This window comes from Haemaphysalis longicornis, unplaced genomic scaffold, assembly GCF_048455015.1.
Source record: "Haemaphysalis longicornis isolate Haplotype H1 unplaced genomic scaffold, Haemaphysalis longicornis Haplotype H1 scaffold_12, whole genome shotgun sequence".
NCBI lineage: Eukaryota > Metazoa > Arthropoda > Arachnida > Ixodida > Ixodidae > Haemaphysalis > Haemaphysalis longicornis.
The window spans coordinates 52,825,085-52,835,398 of NW_027526225.1; the positions used below are offsets into that span (position 1 = coordinate 52,825,085).

The window sequence follows — 10,314 nt, forward strand, 5'->3', positions numbered from 1 at the left end:
GGGACGAGTTGTGTCTCTTTCGAGGTAGGCGTGAACGAGGAATCGAAGGGAGGGAGGGAGGGAGGGAGGGAGGGAGGGAGGGAAGGGAAGGGAATGGTAGGAAGGATGAAAGGAAGGAGGTAGGGAAGGGAAGGAGGCAGGCAAGGCAAGGAAGGAAGGAATTAACTGTTAGTTGTGTAATAAACGGCCACCGGATGGTGCCACGTGTACTGCAGCGCGCATGCCTGCTCAAGAGACCCCGTGACTCACCGCAGAGTGCGCGCACCGTCCTGCGCTTTTGTGGCTTTTGGTTTTTCGTTTGTACGGGCGTATTGTCTTACTCCCGCGCGCCGCGCGCTCGCGCGTATTACGTTTCAATAAAGAAGAAGGCAGCTTGACGGCCGCTCGTCGTTTCTTTCGGCTCCTCGCGAAGCTGCCGCATTCTGTGCTCTTCGCATTGTGGTCATGCTGCACACACCACAAAAACTAACAGGTTATGGGCCCAGGACGGTGCATCGACCATCATTGGCGAAGAACTGCAACGGACTGCTTTGTGATGAGCTGCGAAAGTTTCGACCATGAAGAAGCGTGAACAGTCAAGCCACACCCATTTCTCTGCTTCACGTGCTACAGTCCACGGAAGAAGAGAGAGAGAGAGAGAAAGACTTTATTTAATGCCAGCAGAGGGGAGGTCCGGGCTACACAGAGCCGCTCCCTCCCCCTGACGCGTTTACGTCGCCCTCGGGACTAGGCCCCACCGGCGTTGGCGAGAGCGGCGCGCGAAAGGTACTCGGGAACTCGTCCCTTTCCCCCCCGTCGGCGCCTCTCTCCGCCTCTGCCTGGCGAGAGCAGCCTCGAGCTGCTGGACGACGAAGGTTTGTGATGTCAGGTCCGGTGAGTTCGCGGCACTGACGATGGTGTCCGGCAACCGGCCGTAGAGGTCCGCTGCTTCTACAGGATGCACTGCACAGTCCCACAGGATGTGGGCCAAAGTTGCGCGTTCACGCTCACATACACTGCACACATCACTGACGTAGACGTCCGGGCACACGAGGCGTGCGAGTGCCGGCGTGATTACCGATAGTGTCTGTAATTGGCGTAACAGCACTGCCTGCGTACGCGTGAGTCCCGGGTGGGGCGGTGGCGCTGTGCGGCGGCCGAGCCGGTACCACTCCAGCACCTCCCCGTACGTGAGGAGGGGCTCCGGGTCCCACCCGTCGTCGTCGTCGTCGTCTTCTCGGTGGTCTTTCGCCGCGGAGCTCGGAGGAGGAGGGGGGGCCCCGCCGGCAGCTCGGTGGCCGCCGGCCGGACTCGCCGTCGCCGCCGCCGCGCGGTTGGTCAGTCCTCGCGCGGCGGCGTCCGCCGTCTCGTTGCGGTTGGGAAGACCACCGCCCACGTCTCGGATCTCCGTGTGCGCCGGAAACCACCGGAGGTGGGTGGCCGGCACCGCTTCACTGATCACTGCACGACACCTCACAACGCGCACAGCACTTTCACACACGTTGTTCTTGGCGTAAGTTCGCGATGGCCGAGCGCGAGTCACTGATCACCGTGGTGCATCGCGGGTCCGTCAGCGCCACTGCGATCGCCGTCTCCTCCGCCTGGCGGGCGGACTGGGCGCGGACGCTGCAGGCGCTGTACACTTCACCCGTGGTGGCGCGGACCGCCACCGCGACGTAGGCGTCGGGTCTGTCGGGGTACCGGGCGGCGTCCACGTACAGGGCGCCCGTGTCGTTTGCGTGCGTCGCGGCGAGGGCGCGTGCCCTCGCTTCTCGGCGGCCGCGGTTGCGGTCGGGGTGGACGTTGCGGGGTAGCGGGAGGATCCGGAGCCGCTGCATCACCTCCGGCTGGAGCTGCGTCGTCTCGTGCCGATGCGAGTCCGTGGTCTTCGGTCCCATCCCGAGGCGCTCCAAGATGCGCCTGCCCGTTCTTGTGGAGGCGAGGCGCTCGAGCTGCGCCGTCGTTTGGGCCTCGCTGATTTCCTCGAGGGTGTTGTGCACCCCCAGCTCGAGTAGCCTGGCCGTGCTGGTGCTGCATATCAAGCCCAGGGCCGTCTTGTAAGCCTTGCGGATGGCTGCGTTGATGCGGTCCCGCTCCTGCCGTAGCCAGTAGTGGAACGCGCCGACGTAGGCGACGTGGCTCATCGCAAAAGATTGGAGCAGTCGGAGGAGGCTGGCCTCCTTCATTCCGCTGTGCCGCGTCGCCACACGTCGGACGAGTCTGGCCGCCGCACCGATCTTGGTGACGAGGCGGTCGACCGTGGTCTTGTTACTTCTGCTGGCCTCGAGGTACATGCCGAGGACCCGGAGCGTGTCTACCCTGGGGATGACGGCGCCGTCCCTCGTTCTGATTCTGATGTTCGACGAGTCCTCGGCCTCCCTCTTACGGTACTTGCCCGGCGGCGGGACGATCAGCAGCTCCGACTTTTGCGGCGAGCACCGCAGGCCCTTACCGTCAAGGTGGTCTTCGATGGCGTCCACCGCCGTCTGCAGCGCGTCTTCGATGTGGCCGTTGCTACCCCCGGGGACCCACAGCGTGATGTCGTCCGCGTAGATGGTGTGGCGGACCTGTGGGATCCCCGAGAGTCTGCGCGCCACCCCGATCATCACGAGGTTGAAGAGCAGCGGCGATATCACCGAGCCCTGAGGGGTTCCCGTGCTCCCGAGCTTCTTCGGCGGCAGCTGGAGGTCTCCCGCGTGTATTTCGACGGTCCGCTCCGAGAGAAAGTCTCGGATGTAGTTGTAGGATCGTCTGCCCAGGCCGAGCCTGCCGACCTGTTCCAGGATGGCGGAATGCTTGACTTCGTCGAACGCGCTCTTCAAGTCCAGCCCCAGCACGGCCCTGTTGTCTTGGGTGCGGACGGACGTGTCCAGGATGTCGTGTTGTAGCTGGATCATGGCGTCTTGAGTGCTAAGCCTCTCCCGGAAACCCAACATGGTGTCGGGGTAGAGCCCTTCCGTCTCGAGGTAGCGTTGCCATCTGTTGTTCAGCACGTGTCCGAGAATCTTCCCCACGCACGACGTTAGGGATATCGGGCGCAGATTCTCGATGTTGGGCGGCTTGCCCGGCTTCGGTATCAGCACCGTTCTCGCCGTCTGCCACTGGCGCGGGAGCGCTCCCGCTCGCTAGCAGCGGTTGAAGTACCTCGTCAGGGACGCGATGGCCCCGTCGCCGAGGTTCCGCAGGACCTTGTTTGTCACCCGGTCCGGCCCGGCCGCCGACTTGCAGTTGATGGTCTGCAGCACGGCCCTGACCTCCCACTCCTCGATGTCGCGGTCGAGAACGGGATTGTCTGCGCCCGCGTACTCTCCGTGGCTTTCGCTGGGGGTGCTCTGGAGGTACTTCGCGTCGATGCGCCTGCATGTCTCTTCCCTTCCCAGCGCTTTGGTGGTCGTGTGCACGACTTGCGCGAGGCGATGCTGCTGGTAGCCCTTGGTGCCGGTCTCGTCCAGGAGGTGACGCAGCAACCGCCACGTTCTCCCCTTGTGGAGCTGGCCGTCCGCCTCGTTACACACCGCGTGCCAGCGCTGGGTGCAGAGTTCTCTGCTGTACTTCTCGATCTCGCGTCCCAGCGTGGCTATCCGCTTGCGGAGACGGTGATTGGTTCTCCTTCCCCTCCATCTCTTCTGCAGCGACTGCCGGGCCTCCAACATGTTTGCCAGGCGGCTATCTATGCCGGGGTGTTCCTCGTCCGTTTCGAGCTCCGTCGTTGCGTCCGTTATGAGGCGGACGATGTCTTCAGTCCAGCTCTCGATGTCCGCGATGTCTTGCGTGGACTCCTCCTCGGCGCGCGCGCGGAAGAGGTTCCAGTCTGTGATCTTTTGCTGGCGGCGACGCTCGTCCCGGGGTCGCGCGGTCGTCGGCAGCTCGATCTCTATTACGAAGTGGTCGCTACCCATGTTCTGGCCCGTGTTCCGCCACTTTGCTCCGCCTCTGACCGAGTTGGCGACGCGGACGAACGCGAGGTCCGGGTTCGTGTCTCTGGTGACTGACGTGCCGATGCGAGTGGGGGACGAGGGGTCCGTGTGCAAGGTGAACCCCGCGTCGGCCGCCTCGTCTAGCAACTCCTTGCCCTTCAGCGTCGTGCGGGTGTACCCGAGCTCTTTGTGGGGGGCGTTAAAGTCTCCGCAAATCGCGATCGTGTCCCTCGGCGCCGTCGCCAGTGCCGTGTGCAGAATGGTGCGGAATCTCTGTTGGCGATGCGCGGGATTGCTGTACACGTTCACCAAGAGGATGGACTCTTTCTTCTTCTTCCCTAGAACCACTTCGGTTGCGCAGTATTCCACTGCGCTGCGGCCGAGGAGGCCCTCGTGCTTCACAAACGGGATCCCTTTCTTCACGAAGGTGCGGACGCCCTGCGCCGCCCCCTTCCCGCAGTCTCGTGCACTCGGGGGGCTTGCGTGTGCTCTGTAACCCGTGAGGGACGGGGCATGCTCCGTGTGCGTCTCTTGCACCATTATGATGTCCGGGGGCCTCTCGGCGCCCTGGATGATTTGTAGTAGCGTTGCTTTCCGGCACTGGAAGCCGTTGGCGTTCCATTGCCAAATTGTGAGAGTCGAGTTGGTCCGGGGTTGTCTGGTCATGGCGATGTCCTTGTGTTGACGGTTGGGCTGCGGTCTTCTACTGCCACGTCGTCATCGCGGCCTAGCTTCCTGTATAGGAACTCTTGTAGCGCATCGAGGCGGCGCTCTACTGCCGCGAACCGAGCGTTCATGCGATGCTCGAGAGAGTCGACTCTCTTCTCTAAGCGGTCTATTCTTTCGGTGCAGCGTCGTAACCGGACGGCAACACTTATTCCACCTTGGGTTCGTGCCTCTTGCTCGTCGTCTCTTGTTCGCGGAGACTCCTCGTCTTCTTGGGCCTCCATGGCGGTCTCGGAGGATGGTGGTAGGCTTACGGTCGTCTCCGTTGGTTGTGGGCTTGCCGGTGTTGGCGGCGTCGGTTGGGGTCGGTGTCGCGGCGTAAGCGACGGGGCAAGTGGGACCCGTCCCTGCTCCCCCTTTGGGTGGGCCGGTGCTTGCGGCTGTTGCTGCTGTGCGGCCAGGAAACGTTGCAGCTTCTCGTTGATGTCGGCTAATTGTTGTCGCAGTTGCGCGTTTTCGTTTCGCAGCGAGACGATTTCCGCGTTCATCCTCTTTTCAGGTGGGGATTGGCGACTCGTTCGCGGCGTGACGTCTGAATGTTCGCCGTCTCTCCGCGGCGTTTTGGAGCGGGCGCGGCGAGCAGGTGTCTCTTTGACTACGGCAGTCCACGCCACGCGCTCACGTGATCGTGGCGCGTTTCTGCTGCGGCTCCTCCACCTTGCGCTTCGATCGGCGGAACAGCAAGCGTCGCTTCGCGCGCGACTGCGGCTGCGGCCCCCGCGGCTGCGCCCGCGGCTGCGGCTGCGCCCGCGTCCTCTCGCGGGGTTTAATGGCGGGAAACTGCGGTCGTCGTTCTCGGGGGCCTTCTCCCTCCGTTCCCACTGCCGGCGCTTCACCACATACGGGGTCTTGAATTTATTCGTGCAGCCCGGTGCGCCGGTTGAATGGGGCCCTCCGCACAGCTTGCAGTGCGGTTTGCACGCGAGCTCGTGCCCCTCGCTTGGGTCGCGCGTGCCGCACGCGAGGCACACCCGTACGTGCGGTTGCGGGCACACGTCCCTTCGGTGTCCTAGCTTGCCGCAGGTAGTACACACTTCGCGGTGTTGTCTGTACAGGCTACACCGCAATAATACTGCGCCATACTTGACCGTCGACGGCACCTTCAGGCCTTGAAAGAGGACGATGACCGCCGAGGAGTTACCGATGCGGTGTGCGTCCAGCGCTAGCGGGTTGTACTCGTTGACGACGTTGGCTCTGATCTCCTCTAGGGTGTCTTCCCTAGCTATGCCGTGTATCACCCCCTTGGCGGTGCCGTCGGGGGCGGCTTGGTACGCGTAGACCTCGTATTCCTGATCGCTCACGCGTAGCGTCTGTAGCTGTGCGTATTTCGCCGCGCGGACCTCGCACGGCGTGCTCACGACGATAATGTTTTGCTGGACGTTCGGGCAAATGGTGTCTCGTAGGGCCTCGTCTCTCGTAATTCCGGTGGCTGCCATAATCGCCGTCATGAGTTCGGTTGCCCTGACGCGACCGGCGTGGAGTCCGCCGCGCGGCCTGACGATAATCTTGTGCTCGTTCCTCGGTATGCTCGCGGGCATGCGTGCCGACTTCGCTAGCATGGCGTTGACTCTCCTGGCAAAGTGCGTTCTGGCGGTCGTGGAATTGGAGGAGGCCTTGGCGGCAGACTCACCGGTCGGCGACGCTTGCGATGCCGTCCCTGTTGCCTGGCGGCGGCGCGTCGTCGCGGCAGCACCCAGCCGGCGGTATCGTCGGCCTCGAGGGTCTCTCCCCGCACGGCGGCGACGGTGCGGCCGGTAGATCGGTCGACGGTGATCGTTTGCAGCGTTAAATCCTCTTCGTGGTGGTGGGGTTCACCGCTCGTATCCATGGTAGCGGCCATTTCCGAGCCTCCACCGAGGCCGCGAGCCGCAGAGGTCGACCACGCCGGCGGTGGCCGGGCCGGCGTTCGACGTTAGGCTTAGCGCGGCGCTCGGCTGGCACTGGTCCAAAAGTGGTGAGAACTCACTAAGGGAGACACAGGTGGTCCAGGGTGTGGTGTCCGGTGTTGCGGATGGTCCTCAGGAAAGGGTATCCACACCAGAAAGGCACTTGTATTGGAAATTTCCGCCGGGAGAGGTGGAAAAACACGGAGCCCATGCGAAGGTACGTTCGCACTGCTCGGCCCCCTAGCGGCCGATCGGAAGAAGTTCCAGCGACCAGCGTGTGGGGTGGTGAAAGTGTCGGGACGAAGGGACTGACGAACGGTGTGTGCCTAATCACGAAGAGTGTGAAACAGGGCGTGTGGTTTTCGTTAGAAGGACGAAACGTCAACGACACCTGCTTCACTGCTGACGCCACTCAAGCCGGTGTTTACACAAGACGGCGGTCACAGTAAGTGGCGGAACGACGCGGCTGCGGAGAAACGAAACTGTCGGGAAGAAGGGACTGACATCGCGTTGTGCTCTGCAGTTGTGGCGTGAAAAAGAAGAGTATTAGAAGTAGAGGTTGTGCGTTTGCCGAACTAGGGGAAGACCATTCCTGTTTGGCATTCAGTTCAACATCAAAATGGCAGCATCAGACGAGTTCAGGCTACCAAAGTTGGCGGCGGACAACTACCATACCTGGTCTATAAGAGCAAGAGCCGCTCTCGTGCAGAAGGGTTGCTGGGACGCCATCAAACCCGGTTATTCTGAGGAAATGACGGATAAAGAGAAGAAGGTAGACAACAAAGCATTGACCTTTCTATTCCTCGTCGTTGAGGACAATTACCTGGATGACATCGGCGAAAGTAAAACTGCGAGAGAAGCGTGGACGACGCTTGAGGAGATGCACTCGAAGTTTGGTCTTCTGCATATACTCCAGCTAATGCGTGATTTCTTCAACGTAAGGATGAAGAAAGAAGAATCAATGCAGAGCTACCTGGGAAGACTCATGGCGCTGCACAGGAAACTGTCAAGTGCAGGACATGCATTCACCGACAGAGAAGTCGCCTTGGTGATGCTTATGGGGCTTCCAGCGTCGTACGAACCGCTCATTCTCAATTTGGAGCAGGACGAAGAGCAACTGAGCACGAAGGTAGTGAAGACGAGGCTGCTCATTGAAGAAAAAAGAAAGCTGCGTCGCAATGAAGAGAGCGTCGACAACGACGACAGTCAGACTAGGGCGCTGGTCAGCAAAAATTGTTCCACGTCCGACAGCAAGCAGCAAAACGACAAGATGAGCTATCAGCCTGCTCATAAGAAAGACGACAAGCTGCGCCAACGGACGTCAGGTGTCCAAAAGAAGAAGGTGCGATGCTTTGCTTGTGGCAAGATCGGTCATATAGCGAGGGACTGCGACCAGTTTCCGGATGAAGAGAAGGACCAGCAAAAGAAGAGAAGTCTTCCACACGCAAAAATAGCAACGCATATGGCCTTATGTGCGAAGGACGAGGCAGCGTTACACCCCGGTGTATGGCACCTTGACAGCGGTGCTACTGATCACATGACGTCCAAAAGGTCAAAGGTCACCGACTTCATGCCATGCGAATCAGCAGTGGAGACCGCAAATAGAGAGTCCATCAAAGTCGAAGGGAAAGGAAGAGTCGAGATTCAGCTGTCTGAGCAGTGCGGTGGGACAAACATCACGCTCGAAGATGTCCTGTACGTGCCTGCTTTGAACGGGAACCTCCTATCGGTTGGAAGGATTGAGGAGCGAGGGTTGCAAGTTACATTCGCTGCCGGCAAAGCCTTCGTTTCCAAAGGCAACGGAGAAGTAGTCCTTACTGCAACGAAGCAAGGGAGACTGTACACCGTGAAAGAAGCAGAGGTGTCGTCGAGGCTCGCCAAAGCAAAGGACACATCTCTTTGGCATCGGCGGCTGGGCCATTTGCACCAGGATGCTGTTCGTAGCCTCTGCGGAACCGGCAAAGATCACATGGAGGATCATTGCGACGTTTGTCGCCTAGGAAAGCTGAGAAGAAAAAGCTTCCCGAGGGGAGAAGCAACTCGGGCCAAAGCGCCATTGGAGCTGATTCATTCAGATGTCGTCGGTAAAATCGTGCCGACATCCAAGGGCGGCTCAAGTTATTTCGTAACCTTCACTGACGACTACTCACGGTACACCGTTGTGTATCCTATGAAGGCGAAAAGCGAAGTGCTTCAGAGGTTCAAAGAGTACAGATGCATGGCGGAAAACTTTCACGACAGAAAAGTGAAGGTTTTACGTAGTGACAACGGTGGAGAGTACACCAGCACTGACTTCAAGGAGTACTTGACTGAGCATGGCATCAAGCACCAACTAACCATCCCTGGCACACCTGAGCAGAATGGAGTTGCTGAAAGGATGAATCAGACACTGCTAGACATGACAAGGTGCCTCCTCATTGAGTCAGGTGTCCCCAAGGAGCTTTGGGCTGACGCCGTTGTCACTGCAAGCCGTATAAGAAACAAATGTCCATCCAAAGCGATTGAAGGAAAGTCGCCGGAAGCTTTGTGGACAGGGGGAGAAGTGAAGCTGGACGGCCTCAGGGTGTTTGGATGCAGAGCATGGAGCGTGCGAGGTAGGCTGTGGAAGAAGGGCAAATTGGATCCGAAAGCAGAGGAGTGCGTACTGGTCGGCTACCCAGAAGGGGTGAAAGGCTACAAGCTGTGGAATTTCGAAGAAGACCACTTCTTCGTTAGCAGGGACGTCTCTTTTGACGAGGATTGCTTCCCATGCAAGCATGTACAAGCTGTGACCACCGGCCCTAAGGTTTGCGACAGCACTGATGTACCAGTAATGTTTCAAGTTGAAGCAGGCTCAGATGACCCACAGGACGCTGATAGTGCTGACCATAGCGATAGCGATGACCGAAACGACCGTGCAGCCGTTTCATCCGGCGAAAACGAGCAAGCTACGCAACAGCCATCCAACGCCACAGGTGACGGTACTCTGGCACCGAGACGCTCTGAGAGACTTGCAAACAAAGAAATACGTTCAAGAGAATGCCCCGGGTGCTGTGTAGCCAGGCACAGCTTGAAAGACCCAGAGACGCTTCAGGAAGCTTTGGCTGCTCCAGACAAGGAAGAGTGGAAAGCAGCCATGAAGAGCGAACTGGACAGCCTGAAGGCATCAGAAACATGGGAGCTTGTGCCACGACCAAAAGGAAGACAAGTCGTGAAATTCAAGTGGGTATTCCGTAAGAAGTATGACGCCAATGGTGACTTGGAGCGGTACAAGGCACGCTTGGTAGCATGTGGATACTCGCAAGTGGAGGGAATTGATTTCAAAGAAACCTTCTCTCCTGTAGTGAAGCTCAAATCCATCAGAACGCTGCTGGCGATAGCCGTCGAAAGGGAGTGGAAAATCCACCAGGTTGACATCACTGCAGCATATCTGAACGGAACATTGAAAGAGGCCGTCTACATGGAACAGCCACAATCTTCAAGAGCCCGTGAAGATGGCAAGGTCTGCCTTTTGAAGAAGAGTTTATATGGGCTAAGACAGTCTGGGAGAGAGTGGAATCTCACTTTGGACAGTCTCCTGAAGTCGGAAGGGATGACAAGATCCAAAGCCGATCCTTGTGTTTATGTCAGCCAAGGAAAGGAGCTCATCGTGGGAGTCTACGTTGATGACCTCCTCATCATCGCAAAAGACGAAACAGAAATCGCTGATTTCAAAAGCCGCTTGGGTCGAAAATTTGACGCCAAGGATCTGGGAGAGGCTAGTCACATACTTTCCATGCGACTGAAGAAAGAAGGAAGTGGGAAGTTGTCTCTTGATCAGACGGCTT

At 59.1% G+C, this 10,314-nt stretch overlaps 1 protein-coding gene across 1 annotated transcript; it reads right to left on the bottom strand.

Annotated features, from left to right (window-relative positions):
* Positions 1-3,104: 3,104 nt before the first annotated feature.
* Positions 3,105-4,562, bottom strand: LOC144161610 (uncharacterized). The gene has a single exon (XM_077692247.1). The coding sequence runs from the start codon at positions 4,560-4,562 to the stop codon at positions 3,105-3,107; it is 1,458 nt and encodes a 485-aa protein (XP_077548373.1).
* Between the last annotated feature and the right edge of the window lie 5,752 nt (positions 4,563-10,314).

Bases quoted from the DNA above. Each gene is read 5' to 3' on its own strand.
- LOC144161610 (XM_077692247.1), bottom strand. From the start codon at position 4,562: ATGACCAGACAACCCCGGACCAACTCGACTCTCACAATTTGGCAATGG.